This window comes from Cetorhinus maximus, chromosome 7 (assembly GCF_964194155.1).
Source record: "Cetorhinus maximus chromosome 7, sCetMax3.hap1.1, whole genome shotgun sequence".
Classification (NCBI taxonomy): Eukaryota; Metazoa; Chordata; class Chondrichthyes; order Lamniformes; family Cetorhinidae; genus Cetorhinus; species Cetorhinus maximus.
The window spans coordinates 17,962,185-17,981,179 of NC_135885.1; the positions used below are offsets into that span (position 1 = coordinate 17,962,185).

The 18,995-nt window shown below is 40.4% G+C and overlaps 2 protein-coding genes across 2 annotated transcripts in view; one reads left to right on the forward strand and one right to left on the reverse strand.

Moving 5' to 3' along the window:
• Positions 1-18,995, reverse strand: part of LOC144682622 (PI-PLC X domain-containing protein 1-like) — a 705,325-nt gene that overhangs the window by 624,309 nt on the left and 62,021 nt on the right. The window lies entirely within an intron of this gene.
• Positions 1-18,995, forward strand: part of cyfip1 (cytoplasmic FMR1 interacting protein 1) — a 218,662-nt gene that overhangs the window by 106,663 nt on the left and 93,004 nt on the right. The window contains exons 18-22 of the mRNA XM_078545117.1: positions 1,743-1,839; positions 2,004-2,080; positions 2,178-2,286; positions 4,058-4,177; positions 6,635-6,834. Coding sequence (XP_078401243.1) covers positions 1,743-1,839; positions 2,004-2,080; positions 2,178-2,286; positions 4,058-4,177; positions 6,635-6,834 — 603 coding nt within the window. The remainder of the gene's footprint in view (positions 1-1,742; positions 1,840-2,003; positions 2,081-2,177; positions 2,287-4,057; positions 4,178-6,634; positions 6,835-18,995) is intronic.

Consider the following 18,995-nt stretch of genomic DNA (forward strand, 5'->3'; position numbering starts at 1 on the left):
AAGGAGAAAGATTTTGACAAGGTACCGCAAAGGGCTGGCTAACAAAATTGAGGTTTACGGAATAGGAGGACCAGTGTGCAATTGGATTTTAAAAAAGGCTTAATGACAGAAAGCAGCGAGTCATGGAAAATGGTTGTTTTTTCAGACTCAGGGTGGTAGACAGTGGTGTTCTCCAGAGGTCAATGTTAGAACTACTCTCTCCTTCCCTATATATAAATGACTTGGATATTGGAGTAAAATTTTAAAATTTACTGATTGGAGGAGTGGCAAACAGTGATGATATGAACTGCCTGCAATAGGACATAAATAGGCTAGCAGATGGAATTTAATACAGGGAAGTGTGAGGTGATGCATTTTGGCAGAAGGGATGGGGAGAGCAAATGTAGACTTAATGGCACAGTTCTAAAAAGTGTGCAGGAACAGAGGGGCTTTGGGGTGCATGTGCATTGAGCTTTGAAGATGGCAGGGCATACCGAAAGAGTGGTGGGCAAAGCATATGGGGTTCATAAATAGAGGCATTAAATACAATAGCGGGGAAGTTGTGCTAAACTTATATAAAACTCTGGTTGGGCCCTAACTAGAGTATTGCATTTAAGTTCTGGTCACCACACTTTGGGAAAGATGTGAAGGTCCTTGAGAGGGTGCAGAGGAGATTTACCAGAATGGTTCCAGGAATGGGGTTTTGGAGGGGGTTGGGGGGTGGTGTTGCAAGGTTAGGTTGGAAAGACTGGGATTGTTCTGCTTGGAGCAAAGGAGATTGTGGAGAGTTTGATAAAGAGGTGTACAAGATTTTGACAGGATTAGAGGTATACAAGATTTTGACAGGGTTAGAGGTGTACAAGATTTTGACAGGGTTAGGTAATATTGGTAAGGAAAAAACCCTCCCGTTAGCTAATTGTACAAGGACAAGGGGACACAGATTTAAGATTTTGGCCAAGAGATGCAGGGGGTAATGAGAGAGAGAACTTCTTTATGCAGCAAGTGGTAATGATCTGGAACTCACTGCCCATGAGGGTGGTGGAAGCAGAAACAATCAATGATTTCAAAAGGAAATTGAATGGGCACTGGAAGGAAATAAAATAGCAGAGCCATGTGAACCAAGTTGGGGAGTGAAACTGACTGGATTGCTCCCCATTGACTTGATGGGCCATATGACCTCATCCTGTGCTGTAAATGAATCTGATTTGCTTCTTGACCTATGAAAGATGGAGAACCAAATATTCATTTTCTCTGTTACAAAATCAGCAAATACAAAATTAGACACCTTTGCATCTGCAAAACTTTAGGACTGGTTGTGGGACTGTGTGGGGGAATGGAATGTGAGTGAAATCCTCAACTTTTCGCCTTTCGTTGTTAGAAATTATCCAGTGTATAGTTCAATTTGCACGTTTTATTAACTTCTAGTGAAGAGTTTTTTTTTAAGCTACCTATTGCCACTATCCCCAAGTAACTTGTATTTTGTTACTCTTTACCTGGGCTTTATAGGGGGTCCTGGAATTTCAATTTGTGCTTCACTCCAGCCCATTATACTGAAGCTACCCAATGACATGGGTAAAAATATCAATGGAGATTTGTGAAATGAGAGATTTTAATTATATCTGTAAACACATTACAGAAATATAACAAATAAAAAAAATTTACCCTTTAAAAATATTTTGATCAGCCAGACCTCTAATATCATATTAGAGAGAAATATGTATCGAGCAGTCCTCTTTTTAACCATCATAATTTCTTTTTTGTAGATATGTATTATATTCCTTGGACCTTTACAATGACAGTGCTCATTATGCACTTACTAAATTCAAGAAACAGTTCCTTTATGATGAGATTGAAGCAGAGGTAATTATTGATGAATTTAGTCCTTTAAAAGTGTAAGCATTTTATTTTGCAGTTTTCGAGTCATCTAATTCAGCTTTCATGTTAAGGTTTTGTATATTCATGTTGAATTTCATTGGCCAAATTTCACGGCAAATGGTAATTGTGGAACATGTATTTTTTTTTAGGTAAACCTCTGTTTTGACCAATTTGTATATAAGTTGGCTGACCAAATATTTGCTTACTACAAGATTTTGGCAGGAAGGTACTGTTGAAGATCATTATTCAGATATTTTGAAACATCCAATATAGGTTACTGCATTGAATATATTTTACAATATCACCTGTACAATTTTTTATAGCCTCCTTTTAGACAAGCGGCTACGAGCAGAGTGCAAGAACCAAGGAGCTAATATACCAACACCTCCATCGAATAGATACGAGACTTTATTGAAACAAAGACATGTACAGGTGAGAGTTCCTTTATTTTCATTATTGAGACACCAGTGTGAAAGCCCAAGCCCCAGACTGCATACAGCATTAAAGTTAAAAAGTGAATGATGGGCATGATTAAGCTGCGGCTCCTCCAAAGGTAGTATGCTAAGCAAAAGCTTGCCAGCCTGATTAAACAATGCAGACTGCATGAGCTGGTGTAATATCTAAAATCTTGCAATAAACAAGATTAATAGAGCTTCAGTAATTCAAAATAAAAAATACCTAGTTTGGAAAGCTGCATTTGTTGATCGCTAAAATGACTATCAAGTTCATTTTATATCACTTTTTAATGTAAATTTTGTTATGTTTGGAGACACTGTTACACTGTTATAACAGGCAAAGTACTGGACCCTGGAAATTGCATTTGTAGCAAAGGCAGAATTTTATCAAAAATAAAAACAGAAATGCTGGAAATACGGGGGCCGGGTAGCATCTGTGGAGGGAGATTTCAAGTTGAGGACTTTTCATCAGAACTGGGATAAGTTAGAGATGTAATAGGTTTTGAGCATAGGTATGTAAGACAAGGGCAAAAGGAAGGCATGTGGTGGGGTGGGAAACAGAAGAGATTGACAGGACAGGTAGCCTTACAGGGCCAAAGGGAATGGTGATGTGGCAAGAAAAGAAACAAGAGATATGTCTAGAGCAGGTCTGCTGCTGTCTGAAAGCAAAAAATTAGCACAGAAAAGAGAAAAATCAAAACCTGCAAAGAAAGGAAACAAAATGGAATGTATCAAACTGATTAAATTATCCTTCTCACTTAACTTGAGTTACAAAATTTACATTTCTGGAGTGTTTTAGAAAGTGTTTTAATCATGCCAATACCAAATAGTGGGGGGATAGTCAATAATGAGGAGGACTGCAAAATAATTACAGGAGTAAATTAATAAACTTGTAGAATGTGCTAATAGTTGACATACGAAGTTCAGCATAGATAAATGTGAAGTAATACATATTGGTGGGAAGAATAGGAAGGTCACTTATTACTTGGAAGGTGCAAATTTAGATGGGGTATACAAACAAAGGGATTGCATAGTACAAATGCACCAATCAGTAAAAATTGTACCATAGGTTAGCAAGGCCATTAAAAAAGCAAACCAAGGGCTAGGCTTTATTTCTGGGGGGATAGAAATGAAAAGTAAGGAAGTTATGCTAAACCTATATCGCGCCTTGGTTAGACCACACAGAGTACTCTGTGTAGTTATGGTTGCCATATTATGAAAAGGATATAGAGGCACCGGGGAAGGTGCAGAGAAGATTTACAAGGCTGATTCTAGAAATCTGTGGATTTGCATATCAAAAAAGGATTTGATGGACTTGGTCTCTTTCCTGTTGAAAAAAGAAGGCAGGAAGGGTGATTTAACATAGGCCTTAAAAATTATGAAAGGTTTCGATACACAACCGAGTGAATGTTTCTTCTTGCGAGGGGAAAAGGCATAATCTGAGGCCATAGGTATAAGATAGTCACCAAGAAATCCAATAGGGAATTCAGAAGAAATCTCTTTACCCAAAGAATGGTAAGAATGTGGAATTCACTGCCACAGGGAATGGTTGAAGCAAATCGTACAGATGTATTTAAGGGGAAAATAGACAAGCAGTGGAAGAAGAGAATAGAGGGTTATGATGGTACATTAGATGAGAAAAAATAGGAGGCTCCAGTGAAACATAAACACTGTTATTGACTGGTTGAGCTGAATGGCCTGTTTGTGCAATTTATTCAATGTAATGTTTTTAATTTCTTGTATTACAGCTTCTTGGTAGGTCAATAGACCTGAATCGGCTGATCACTCAAAGAATTTCAGCAGCAATGTACAAATCGTTAGAGTTGGCAATTACACGATTTGAGAGTGAAGACCTCACCTCCATTGTGGTATGCGTGCTGTATTTTAATGAATTGGAACTCTGTTTAAGTGTTGAGACATTTTGTCTGGGTACATTTATTGCCAATTTTATTTTTGCAGTCTTTTTTGTTTCTGTTGCCTCATGTATATATTCAGTAGCTTCCCTGATAATTTCATGCTATTTAGTAGTAACTTTTAGATCTCATATATGCAACATATGTTGACCAGTGTGAACTTCTACAAATAGCAACTAGTAAAATTATTGGTCAGTTATTGCGCAAAGGATAGTAAAAATTAAAATCTTACACTAGGATTATAGCCATCACCTTGTGCTTTGAGAAATTGTTTTAACAGTAAATTACATTCCAAAGATTTTAGTAAGAAGAGGTAGGTTTTAAAGCACCATAGTATCCGACATTACAATGTCAACGTGGTAAAAATGAATCGTTGGATACGTATTCGTACCCATTCCCTACTACCCTCGCATAACCTTCCTCATAAATAGTTACATTATCTTGTTCCTGCTCCCCTGGGATTGGGGGAGATGGGTTGGTCAACCCTGAATGGACACCAGGAACTTTACTATTGGGATGGAAACTTCCAAAAATTCTGCTCCAAGCCGTGGTTGCATTTTTCCCAGGAATTCATTTCAGAGTAACATTTAGGTATCCCTGGCAAAGCTCACAGATAGGCTGGAACTTTCCGCCCCCACTGGCGTTGGGCATCATGGCAGGTGAGTGGACAATAGGGTGAGAAGGCTAAAAGTCGGTTTTATGCCGTTGTGAAAGCAGTTTGCTATCGTTTGCTCCACGTTTCCTGTTGCTGGATGTTGGGAACGTTATTTTAATACATTTACATCTAATTATAAGCCCTGGTTGCCAGAATCATCCCCCTATGCTGGATCACCTGGGCACGTTGGCATGCAATGTTTCACAACTGTACATAAGCGACATGCACCTGGTGAGCTGCACTTCACTCAAGACTTCAAGGTTTGTTTGCCTACCTTGCTTCGGGCAGCACTTGCAGTCGTTAGTACCAGGCTTTGTGGACAGCCCCGTGTTACTTTGTTAGGGGGGGTGCTCATGGGCAGGTCTCTCCTACCAGATCAGCCGTAAGGCAGGGATGGCTTTCAACTGCTGAAGGGCTAGGGCTTGCTTGGAGAAGGGGGAGATGTGGCCTCAGGTAAGGGAAGATGCTGCATGGCGTGGGCTGTACTGGGAAAGGGGAATATCCCAGGGTGTGTGTAGGAGCTCATGTTGACCTGTGCCAGTTGCCTCAAGATGGTGAGGGCTGAGGAGGCAGTCTCCATAGGAGATGAGAGTTTCTGTGGGAGAGTGAGTGGTGATGTCCCTTGAGCTGGCAGTGTGAATTGCCAGTGAATGTGTTGATGGCCTTGTGAGTGCGAGAGTTTAGAGTGATGGAGTAGAGGCATGGATGAGATCATTCGTCTGTTTTCTGCACTGGATGACTGACCTCTTGTGCACAGCGTTGGCACTGACCACCTCTGCCACTGCCTCCCAAGCTGGAGTGGTGAGATTGATGGATCTCCTGCGGCCAGAGCTGGGGAAGAGGACCTCGCGACGGGCCTCCACGGTGTCCGGAAGGTGTCTCAGGGATGCATCACTGAATCAGAGGGCTGCACTCTTATTGGCTTTTCACTGGTACCGTACTGGGCTACAAGCGTTGAGAAGTGTGCACACAGCTGCAGTTTAAATATGGCACCCTGCGTGAGGAAGCGGCGAGGTAATGGCATGGTGGGCAAATCAGAGGTCACCCTCTGCAAATGCAAGGTGGCGTTTTTCCTGTAGCTGAAAAATTAATGAGGTGGGAATGGGACGATACAGCGCAAAAAGCTGCCATTGAGGGAAATGGGTAAAATGTCCTTTTTTCCCACCTGCTTTCCCACACTTAGTGCAAACCTGGGATGATTCCGCCCATTGTCGGTCTTGGTGTCTTGGCAAGATCAAGATAAAGAAGAGGAAACTTTACTTTTTCTTCAATAAGAAGAGATTTATCTTGAACAGAAAATAGAGCCATCTCAGCATCTGCTGATTAAGAAAGTTAAAACTACTTTACTAGCTTCATGACTAACTAGGAAAAATAACATTTGTACAAAGAAAACATCGCAGTGTGTGCAGATTTATGGAAAAATTAAGTAGTGCTGTTCATTCTACTTTCATGACCTCTAAAAATATCAAAGTTATACTCTGCTTTCATGAAATGCATAGACAGTATTGTTTGCAGTAAGAACATTTTCCCCTGCCACGTTGCCTTGCAAAACAAAATGGGTTTCCATTATGTAATTGTTTTTCTTTTAACTCAAAGAGTTAGCACAGGCACAAAGGGTCGAATAGTCTCCTGTGCTGTAAGATTCTATAACTCAGTAATGCACAATCAACCATTGGGAAAGCTGACTGTCCAAGCTTTAAGTTGCATATTTGTAATATTGAGGATTAACTTTTTCTGTTGTGATTTTGGTTCTTTAGGAACTGGAAGGTCTAATAGAAGTCAACCGTATGAATCACAAGCTGCTCAGTAAATACTTAACCCTGGACAGTTTTGATGCCATGTTCAGGGAAGCCAATCACAATGTATCGGCACCATATGGAAGAATAACACTCCATGTTTTCTGGGAGCTGAATTATGATTTCCTTCCAAACTACTGCTACAATGGTTCCACACAAAGGTTTGATTATTTTTTAATAGCTTTTGTGTTTAAGCACAATCGATCTGATAACTGGTTCTTGGTAACTTGACATTTTATAATCAACTCATTCACTGTTACCTGCTGGTTAAAACTTACTTATTTCAATGATGTCAAGGTTTAATGCCTATTATTTTTTAGTATTTTTATGAGTGACTAGTATTTTTATGAGTGATGAGTTAATGAGGACTTACTTGGAGCACAGTGTTTAATTGTATTTCACCAGAGGCTGCCCTGTGGTCTCATTGTACAAGCAGCTCGTAAATCTTTATCTTCATGATTACCTTCAAAGAACCTAGTATTCAACAAGAATAATGACATTTTACATTTATTTAGTGCCATTAAATGCTCCAAGATGCTTCACAGTAGTTTGATCAGGTAAAAATTGACTCTGTGCGGAAGAATAATATTTTTGAATGGTTAATAAAAGCTTGGTCAAAGAGGTTGATTTTAAAGAGGGCCTTGGAGGAGAGGAGGAAATATTTAGGGAGGGAATTCCAGAGCTTCAAGCTTAGACAGCTGAAGGCATGGCTGCCAATGGTGGGACAAAGTGAGTGGGGACATCAGAAGTTCAGATTTGGAGAAACGAGGTGTTATTGGAGGATTGTGGGGCTGGAGGAGGTTATAGAGATGGGGGGTGATAAGGCTGAGAATGGATTGAACATGAGGATACCAATTTCAAAACAGCAGAGTTGGTGGACAGAAGTTGATATATGGGACTGAGCACAGCAGTGATTGATAACCAGGACTTGGTGCAAGTCAGGACATGGGCAGCATAAGAATATAATTTGGCTTCTAGCGTTTGTGCCAGATCCAAACCAGAATGAATCAAAACTATCTCACTGCCCTACTGTTCACCATGCCCTTAAATTTGCTGTGGGTTATGTTTATCTACTCTTGCCTTAAAAGATGAAATGATTCCCTCTATGCTTCCCGCTCACCGCGCTTCACTCAAGACGGATGGCGTGTGAGAGGGAGTGAGGGGGCCGGGAGAGGGAAGTGGCAAGGGGGAAGGGGAGGGAGAGGAGCAGCGAGGGGGAGGGGGCAGCTGGGAGGATAGGCAGCAGGGGCGGGAGAGGGATGTGGTGAGCTGGGGGGAACAAGGGGTCAAACAGAAGTAAAAACCCATAGATATACATATTTCTTCGCAGTTGGGAGCTCCAAGTTATATAGTTTGTGTGGATTAAGGACAACTGCATTTGTACTTTGAGACTTTTCCCAAACAGAAACTCGAACAGATTTTCAGTCACAATAGATTTTTTAAACAACTTCTAATGCTGAAAATTTGTATATTCCTCAAATTAATAATATAAACACTTACTTTTAACAGGACAGATGGGTCTGTCAAAATTCCACCCATTAGTGCAGAAAATTGGTATCTGTTTATTCTGCACTAACATCATCTTATGTTACTGGGGAAGGGCATAATTTAGAATTCTTGAGAAACTTGAGAGTACCTACCATCTGTTTGAAGGTTTCTTTCAGTTCGATTAATATCCATGCTGTCATGTTAGCTTAATTTTATTTTGGAATTATTCTTGATGGCTGGGGCACTCTTAGCTGCTAGTGCTTGGATTTTAAAATTTTACTTTGCTTTTGTGATCGTATAGAACATTAAAGCTGTATTTTTATTCAGTCACTGGGGTGTTTATAAGTGTGGGAAAGTCATGGGAACAGCTTGTTCTTTTTGTACATGTACCCAGGCAAGTTGTTTGTGCGGAGGCCCACGCATGTTTAGTTTCATCCTATTATGTTTTTAAAAGTCAGTGCCAAGAGAGGATGATGGGCACAGTGCTCCAAAACTTCTGCCCAGTAACTCTTTGACCAACCATAACAAACTATCTGTTTGTCAAGTTATGATAGTCTCCTCTTTTCATCCGTACCCCCACATATTTTCCTGCCCTTCAACCGTTACCTCGCTTACGCATTGCTGTTAAAGTTAGGAAATGGCTGTGTTGGAAATCTGATCATTTGTTCTTCTACTGATTGTATTTTGGGGGGAGGGGGGGGTGTTGAAGCGTGCGGCTGCAGTGCTTCCCATGAATAATATTTTTAATATTGCACTACTTTAAGCTAGATCCTTATAGTAAGTGCCTAACATGAACTCACCAACCTGTGGAATATATTTTCCTTTTCTAATGAGTGCAATTAATCTTTTTGTCTGGTGCCATATCTATATACAATAAAGTTCAGCTAATAAATATTTGTGGTGCACATCAAGGCGCTATTCTGTGGTAAAAGCAAAATACTACAGATGCTCGAGATATGAAATAAAAACAGTGCTGGAAAAACTCAGCAGATCTGGCTACATCTATGGAGAGTGAAACAGTTAACGTTTCGAGTCCAATATGACTCTTCTTCAGAACCACTATTCTGAGTGCCTTGAATTATTTTGCTAACTCTTTGTACACTTCATTTGGTTTATGGATGCATAGCAGTCAAAACCCTAGCAGGCAGGAATTCTGTAATTACTGTCCCCAAAGATTCTAACAGAGAAGTTGTCTTGTTTTTCATGGATTAGCGATTTGTGATATCATTTAGGACAGACTGAAATGCCCAGAGTTAATTAATTTTGCCACAAACACAATTGCTTGCACAAATCTAAATCACTGCAGCACAATATTAACAGGTGGAATAGGTTCAGGAGGCTGAATGCCTATTCTTATTGCTGTTTTATCTGGCCTTTTGCTGGTTTAACAGTTTCTTTTAACATTTTATTTGTTTATTTTGTGTTGATTAGTATAAACACTTTTAAGAACTGATGCGGTATTCTACTTTTGCCCAACTTTCCTGAACACTTGTGTTCCTGACAGAGGCCCAATTTGAACTGTTTGCTCACTGCACATACCTAATAAGTCTTAATTCAGGTTATTCATTGTTTGCTCAGCATGTTGTTGGTGAGCATAGAGCTTTCTTGATTCCGCTGTTTCAACACGGTAATGAAAATTTGACCTGTTGAGATACTGGCTATTTTGAAACTAAATTAATGCAGCAAGAACTTACACGTAGTGCCTTTACTGTAGTAAAACAGTCCAAGTCACTTCACAAGAGCATAGTCAAACAAAATTTGACGCCAAGCCATGTGAGATGACCAAAAGATCAAAGAGGGAGATTTTGAGGAGTGTTTTAAAGTATGGGGGTGTGGTGAAGAAGCAGAGGTTTAAGAAGGCAATTCCTGAGCTTACATAGTATTTACAACACTAAAGTAGGCCATCTGGTATTTATCCTCAGATTAGCCTCCTCCCACCCTTATTTATCTAACCCCAACAGCATATCCTTCTATTCCTTTTTTTCTCATGTATTTATCTAGCTTCACTTGAATGCATCTATTGAATGCTATTTGCCTCAACACCTTGTGGTAGTGACTTCCACATTGTACACACTAAATTCTAAGATGTTTTTCCTGAATTCCTTATTCGATTTAATATTAACTATCTTATATTTATGGCCTTGAATTCTCATCTCCCCCTGCAAGTGGAAACATCTTTTAGGTCTATGCTATCAAACCCCTTTGCAAGTTCAAATACCCGCTTAGGGCCTAGGCAGTTGAAGGCACAGCTACCAATGGTGGAAGGTTGAAAATCTGGAATGCGCAAGAGGCCAGAAGTGCAGAGATCTTGGAGGGGTATAGGACTGGAATGATAAATGGATCCCAAGCCAGATGGTAAAGTATAAAACTAGACAAAAATCCTTTGCTTGATACATTAGTTGATTTATTTATGGAATGCAGAATTGCATTTGTCTGCCCCCTACCTACTAACTCAGTCTCCCAGCAGTCTCTCTTTATAAGTGCGCAATTAAACAATGCCCTTCACCTGTGTATCTTAATACACTTAACATGCCTTTAACATGGGGGACATTACAGAAATGGAGAGGGGAAAGCCCACAGAGAGACTTGAAAGCATCGATGAGAATTTTAAAATTGACGTGTTGCTGGACCACGAACCAAGACTGGTCGGTGAGCACTGGGTGATGGGTGAATAGGACTTACTGCAAGCTAGCATGTGAAAGAATTTTGGATGAGCTCAAGTTTATGCTGGGTGGGAGGCTGACCAGGAAAACTTTTGAATGGTCAAATCAGCGGTAACAAAATTGATTTACAGTTAAACACATTAAGAATTTATTTTGTGAGAATTATCTTTAAAGTTCTACAATTTAAGAAAGCTGAATGTGATAATACAAACTAGTGAGAGATGATCTATACATTATAGTATTTACAGCACAGAATTAGGCCACTTGGCCCAATGTGCAAATATTTATGCTCCACATGAGGCCCCTCACACTTTTTCATCTAATCCCATCAACATGTCCTTCTATTCATTTCTCTCTCATTTATTTATCTAGCCTCCCCTTAAACACATCTGTGTTATTTACCCCTACTACTCTTTGGGGCAGCGTGTTCCACATTCTAGCCACACTCTTGTATTTATGGAAAACAAAAACAAAAATACCTGGAAAAACTCAGCAGGTCTGGCAGCATCAGAACTGTTGAAGGGTCATTTGGACTCGAAACGTTAACTGTGTTCCTCTCCGCAGATGCTGCCAGACCTGCTGAGTTCTTCCAGGTATTTTTGTTTTTGTTTTGGATTTCCAGCATCCACAGTTTTTTGCTTTTATCCTGTATTTATGGTCCTGATTTCTGGGCGTGCCTACAAATTGAAACATATTGTCCATGCTGGTGGAGCAGCTGGTGGTGACTTTTTTTGCTGATTATATTTATTAAGAAGATATAATGTCTATAATGTTAAAGGACATTATTTTAAAATATTGTCTGTGTCTATGTAGCTGCGTGTATCTTAATTGAATTAAAACCAGCTGGTCTAGAGGCTTTGATGTATAGAAAAGAAGTAGGTGTGAAATGGTAATGAGGTAAACATAGGGAAGTTATAAGGTGAAGTGAAAAGGAGGCAATTTGCATTTTTAAATAAACCATTCAAAAGAATGGGTGAAATATCACACCTAGCCAGAAGAAGCTAAACAATGTGTTTACTTTTTCCCAAAGTTTACTAGTAAAATTGGTGCTCTGAGAAGGATTTTGTTATTAGAGGTGAAGTTCAAAAGAGCTAGTGATACAATGAGAATTTGCATTCAAAGAGGAAAATATGTATAAAGGAAGAAAAGGCTGTTGGTAAAAGAGGAGGGACTCTAAGATCTGAAGCCTCCGGCCTGTAAGCCTCAAGCCACTGTCTGCAAGGATCCAGAGCTAAAAGAAATTCATTTTGAATTCGACTGTCCAGGGTGTGCTTTGCCAGGGGTCTGTTTAAATCTGTGTGTTTTACTGTTGTCTTAACGGAGGTGTAACTGAGAGTCAGATTAATTAGGGGATTTTTGTAGTTATTGTAGTAGTAATTTTGTAGACATATGTATGTACTTACAATATTTCTAGTATTAATAAATGTTTGATTAATAAAAGCCTCTTGAGACTCGGTCTTATTACTACTGAATTTAAAGCCTGCTTCTTGAAACATACAAATTGCAAAATATGTTATGACAGTTGTTTCAAGTTTCCCTCTGGGATTTGAACAGCTCAGCATTTGCCACCAGCTTTGTCATAATATATTGCTTGCGTGTTTGTGCTAATATATCTGGCTACACTGTCAAATCCTTTTATAATCTAAAAGAGCTCTATCAGGTCATCCTTCTGTTTTCTTTTGCAGCGAAAAGAGCCCTTAGCCTGTTAAATACTTCTTGATATATACAACCTCTCAGTTATGGTTACTTCCAGTAAATTTTTTTTGCACTTTCTCCAATGGCTCTTTTATCCTTTGTTTGTAATTTGGAGACCAAAATTGTTCATAATACTGCAAGCATGGCCAAACCAAGATTCCATACAAGTTTAAGATTATGTTTCTGCTCTTCAATTCTATCCCTCTAGAAATGCATTTTTGTATGGCCTTACTAGCCTGTGTTTATACTTTTAGTGACTTGTGTATCTGTATCCCCAGAACTATTGTTCCTCTGGCCCACTTGGGTACTTATTTTTCAAGGAGTATGTCGTCTCCTTATGCTTCCTACTAAAATGTGCCACCTCACACTTGAAGTTCATGTGCCAATTACATATCCATTCTGTAAGTTTCTTCCTATACTGTTTAGCAGTCTTTCTCTGAATTAGCTACAGATTTAATGTGGTGTCATCTGCAAATTGTGAAATTTCATTTATTAGCTTACATTGTTAAGTTATTGCTAAATTATTGCTAAGTTCTGGAACACAGTAAATTTAAAGTATAATTAGGCGGATAGATACTGTTCTCTGCAGCCATGAGTGTGAGCCCTGAAGGCTATGTTGCCTGCCCGGTGCCAGGTTAAGCACATCTCCTCGGCTGGAGAAGAACATGAAGTGGGAGGGGAGGGATCCAGTTGTTGTCGTCCATGTTGGCACCAACGACATTAATAGGACTAGAAAGGAGGTTCTGCTGAAAGAACTTGAACAGCTAAGAGCTAATTTAAAAAGCAGAACCTCCAAGGCAATAATCTCAGGATGGCTACCTGAGCAATCTGGGCAAACTGGTGTAGGGTAAATAAAGTCAAGGAGTCAAATACGTGGCTCAGAGATTGGTGTGGGAGGAGTGGGTTTCAGTTCATGGGCCACTGGCACCAGTACTAGGGTAGAAGGGAGTTGTTCCGGTGGGACAGGCTTCACTTGAACCGTGCTGGAACCAGTGTCCTGGCGAACCGAATAACTAGGGCTGCAGTGAGGGCTTTAAACAAAATAGATGGATTCTGGAAAGGGGATGCATAGGCTTACAAAGCAAAAGGACATGGCAGCCTTGCAGGGCAGCTATTTAGATGATACCCAGAGTGTACAAACATAAAAAAAAGCAGCAAATAGAGTCAAAAGGAGAAAAAATGGTAAAAAAGCAAAATTAATGGCTCTTTACTTAAATGCACATAGTATTCTGAACAAAATAAATGAATTAACGGCACAAATAGAGGTTAATGGGTATGATCTTATAGCCATTACGGAGACGTGGTTACAAGGAGATTAAAGCTGGGAACTAAATATTTGGGCATGTGGCTTTTCGAAAGGACAGTCATGAAGGAAAGGGTGGTGGGGTAGCTTTGTTAGTACGAGATGGAATAAGTACAATAGCAATAAAAGATCTTGGGTTGGAAGATGTAGAATCCATATGGGGGGAAGTAAGAAATAACAAGGGGAAGAAGACACTGGTAGGCCCCCTGACAGTAGCTCTATTGTAGGACAGAGAATAAATCATGGATTACTTTAATCTTCGTGCAGATTGGGAAAATCAAATTGGCAGAAGTAGACACGAGCAAAAATTCATAGTGTATTTGAGACAGTTCCTTAGAACAATATGTTGTGAATCCAACTGGGGATAAGGCTATTTTGGTTCTCGTAATGTGTAATGAGGCAGGTTTAATAAATGAACTCAGTAAAGGATCCTCTAGGAAACGGTGACCATAATATGGTAGAATTTAGCATTCAGTTTGAGAGTGAGAAACTTGGGTTGGAAACAACTGTGCTAAACTTAAGGGTAATTACAATGGCATGAGGGCAGAGTTGGCTGGAGTGGACTGGGAAAGAGTTTAGCAGAAAAGACGGTTGATGAACAATGGCAGACATTTAAGAAAATAGTTCATGACTCTCAACAAAGATATATCCCAGTGAGGAAGAAGGATTCAAGGAAGGTGATAAACCAACCGTGGTTAACCAAGGCAGTTAAGGACAGTATCAAATTGAAAGAAAAAACATACAATGTGGCAAAGATTGGTGGTAAGCCAGAGGATTGGGAAAGTTTTAAAAGCTAACAGAAGATGACCAAAAAATTAATAGAGGGGGGGGAAAATAAAATTTGAGGGTAAACTCAGAAGTAATATAAAAATGGACAGTAAGAGCTGCTTTAAATATATAAAAAGGGAGAGGCCAAAGTGGACATGGGCCCCTTAGAGAATGAGGCTGGGGAAATAATAATGGGGAACCAGGAAATGGCAGAGGAGTTGAATAGATACTTTGCGTCAATCTTCACGATGGAAGATACTAATAGCATTTCAAAAATCCTAAATGATCAAGGGGCAAAAGGTGGGGGGGAGGAAATAAGTACAATAACTATCACTAGAGAAAAAGCACTAGGGAAACTAATGGGGCTAAAAGCCGATAAGTCCCATGGACCTGATGGATTGCATCCTAGGATAGCAAAGGAAATAGCTGCAGAGATAGTGGATGCACTGGGTGTAATCTTCCAAGAATCCTTCGATTTTGGAAAAATCCCAGAGAATTGGAGAACAGCCCTTATTCAAAAAGGGAGGGAGACAAAAAATCAATAACTATAGGCCAGTTTGCTTGACACCTGTTGTTGGGAAAATGTTGGAGTTTATTATATAGGATGTAATAGCAGAGCATTTAGAAACACAATCTAATAAAGCAGAGTCAGCATGGCTTCATGAAGAGGAAATCATGCCTAATAAATTTATTAGAATTCTTTGAGGAGGTAACAAGCAGGATAGATAAAGGGGAACCAGTAGAAGTAATATATTTGGATTTCCAAAAGGCGTTCGATAAGCTACCGCACATAAGGCTACTTAATAAGAGCCCATGGTGTTGGAGGTAGTATATTAGCATGGATAGAGGATTGGCTAACTAGTAGAAGACAGAGAGTTGGGATACGGGGGCCATTTTCAGGATGGCAACCTGTAACTAGTGGAGTGCCACAGGGATCAGTGTTGGGGCCTCAATTATTTATAATATATATTAATGACTTAGATGAGGGAAGTGAATGTACTATCGCCAAGTTTGCGGATGACACAAAAATAGGTGGGAAGGCAAGTGGCGAGGATGACACGAGTCTACAGAGGGATATAGACAGGTTAAGTGAGTGAGCAAGACTTGGCAGATGGAATATAATGTGGGAAGGTGTGAGGTTATGTACTTTGGCAGGAAGAGTAGAGGAGCTGAATATTATTTAAATGGAGAAAGGCTGCAGCACAGAGGGACTCTGGAGTCCTTGTGCATGAATCCCAAAAAGCTAACATACAAGTTCAGCAGGTAATAGGGAAGGCAAATGGCATGTTGGCCTTTATTTCAAAGGGAATAGAATATAAAAATAGGGAAGTCTTGAAAAACTATTCAAGGCACTAGTTAGACCAGACCTAAAATACTGTGAACAGTTTTGGCCCCCTTATCTAAGGGAAGATATAGTGGCATTGGAGGCAGTGCGGAGAAGGTTATCTTGGTTGATCCTGGGTATGGAGCGATTTTCTTAAGAGGAGAGGTTGAGTAGGCTGGGCCTGTACTCATTGGAATTTAGAAGAATGAGAGGCGACCTTGTTGAAACATAAGATTCTTAGGGGTCTTGACAGAATAGATGCTGAGAGGTTGCTTCCCCTTGTGGGAGAGTCTAGGACCAGAGGGCATAATCTCAGAGTAAGGGAGCGCCCACTTAAAACAGATGAGGAATTTCTTCTCTCAGAGGGTAGTCAATCTGCAGAATTCTTTACTGTAGAGGCTGGGTCATTAAGTATGTTCAAGGTTGAGCTAGGCAGACTTTTAATCAGTAAGAAAATCAAGGGTTATGGGAAAAAGGTAAGAAAGTGGAGTTGAGGATTATCAGATCAGCCATGATCTCATTGAAAGGTGGAGCAGACTCGATGGGCCAAATGGCCTACTTTTGCTCCTACGTCTTATGGTAAATCCTCACTTAAAGTTCTGTTTGCATTCCTGAAAATTTAGTGAAACTACTTTTAAGTGAAATGTTGGTTCCCATAGGAATCAATGTTAAACTGTAGTTAGGTCCTGTAGGACCTTCCTTATTTAAAAAATATTATACCCTCTAAATTGAAATAGTTTACATTCCTAAATTCCTACATTAGTAAATGAAATAGTTTTTAAAGTAAAATAAGTTTAAAAATATAAAAGAAAATCGCTCACTGTGGACCCTGCTTCCTGAACCTCCCGCTCCTTAATCTCCAGTCACTGCAAATCCTCCCCATCTCCAACCCTCCATGTTGTGGCCTCTTTCCCCCACCACTGTCCTTAACGTTGCGGCCTCCCTCCTCTCCCCGACCCCTGAGTTGCGGCCTCTTCCCTTCCTGACCTCTGGGTTGCGGTCTTTCCCCTCTCTGACCTCCAAGTTGTGGCCTCCCTGGCCAACCCTCTTGCTGAACCTCCCACTCCCTGACTCACCCTCTTACCACTTCTTTCTGCTGGATCTGTTCCCATTGAGGATCCAGGTCCGACCTGAAGCCAGAGCTCCAATTTTACGGAACTGCGAGACCTGATGGTGCAGAAGTGTCAAGCTGGGGATGTTACAATCCATGTTTTGTTTTAAATGCTCCTGCCGTGGGGTTATGTCAGAAGTTTTTTTTACTCTTTTTTATGGGATGTGGGTGTCGCTGGCAAGGCTAGCATTTGTTGCCCATCCCTAATTACCCTTGAATTGAGTGGCTTGCTAGGCCATTTCAGGGGGCAGTTAAGAGGCAGCCACATTGCTGTGGGTCTGGAGTCCCATTTAGGCCAGACCAGGTAAGGACAGCAGATTTCCCTCCCTAAAGGACATTAGTTAACCAGATGATTTTTTGTGACAATTGATTATGGTTGTCATGGTCACCATTGCTGAGGCTAGTTTTATATTCCATATTTTATTAATTAAATTTAAGTTCCACCAGCTGCTGTGGTGAGAGTTGAACCCATGTCCCCAGAGCATTAAGCTGGCCATCTGGATTACTGGTCCAATGACATTAGCACTATACCAACAACTTCCCAAGTTAAAATGCAGGAACCGAATCTGCCAACTTTTAATTTGAATGGCGATGCCATGAAGATGTGGAATCAATCCTAGTGTAGTTTGCTGGTCTTTTAAATATTATAATAAGGCTGCTTGCCTTTAATGAGTCTGTGAGGCAAGTGCTTTTATTGCTTTGCATGTTCGCTAGGAGGGGCGGACTCCTTTCTCCAGGCCCAACAAGGTACCCAGTAAACACCCCCATGATCTGTCTGCTCCCCCCAACCACCATAGAACACTCCACTCCCCCATGGTCCGCTGCCTGACATCAGCTGAAACTCCACCTCATCCACCGCCCACAATCCAAACAACCACCTCCCTGGAGATTGAGTGACTCCATCCCCACCCTCATGATCTCTCGTGCTTTTCCAATGTACTACCTGCTCATATAGGCTTTGACTTTATGATGCTGGCTTCTTGCCTGAAAGGCCTGCAGCCTGTCAATCAGTTTGCCCATGAGTAATAACCCCCGCAGAAAAAATTGTAAAGCGGCTCTTTTTTGCAAAATTCTGCAGATCATTTAAGAAACTTGTTCTTTCATTTTTTCTGATGTTACAGCAGTCCCACCCTCCAAACCCACACTGAACTTGCATCCAGGTTAAATCTAGGCCTAAGAAGCTCCCAATGAGTAGATCTGCACAGAGATTCAATGGTACTGATATATAAGCCATTTTAAGTCACACGCAGCTTAACAAAGCCCTGGGATTCATTTTTAGAGGAATATAATTCAGAGAGGTTATGTTAAACTAAACTTGGTTAGACCACACTTGAGTACTGCATACAGCTCTGGTCTTGACTGAGAAAGGATATAGGAGAAAGTGCAAAAATGATTTATAAGAATGGTGCCAAAAGTGAGAGGGTACAACTGTCAAGAAATATTGAACAGGTCTGATGGTCTTTTCTGGAAGAGAGGTAACTGAAAGGGGACCTGATAGAGGTTTTCAAAATTATGAAGGGATTCGATAGGGTAGTCATGAGAAGTTATTACCATTTGTAAAAGAGTCTAAAACAAAGGGCCATGAATATAAGATAGTCACTTAAAGATCCAAGAAGGAATTCAGGAGAAACATCTTTACCCAGAGAATGATTTAGAAGATGCAGTTTGTTGTTGCGTGGAGTCATTGAGAATAGCATAGCATGTGAGGGGAAACTGGGTAAATAAATGAGGATGAAAGGAATAGAAGGAAATGTTGGTTAGAGGAGACAAAGTGGGAGGAAAACTGTCTGAAGGTTTCCAGATTCATGTCCCACTCCAGCACAAAAATCAAGGCTGACAAACCAGTATGGTACTGAGAGTGCTGCACTGTTGGAGGTACCGTCTTTCAGATAAGATGTTAAATTGAAGCCTCATCTTTTGAGTGAATGTATAAGATCCCATGGCACAATTTTGAAGAGGAGCTGGGGGGA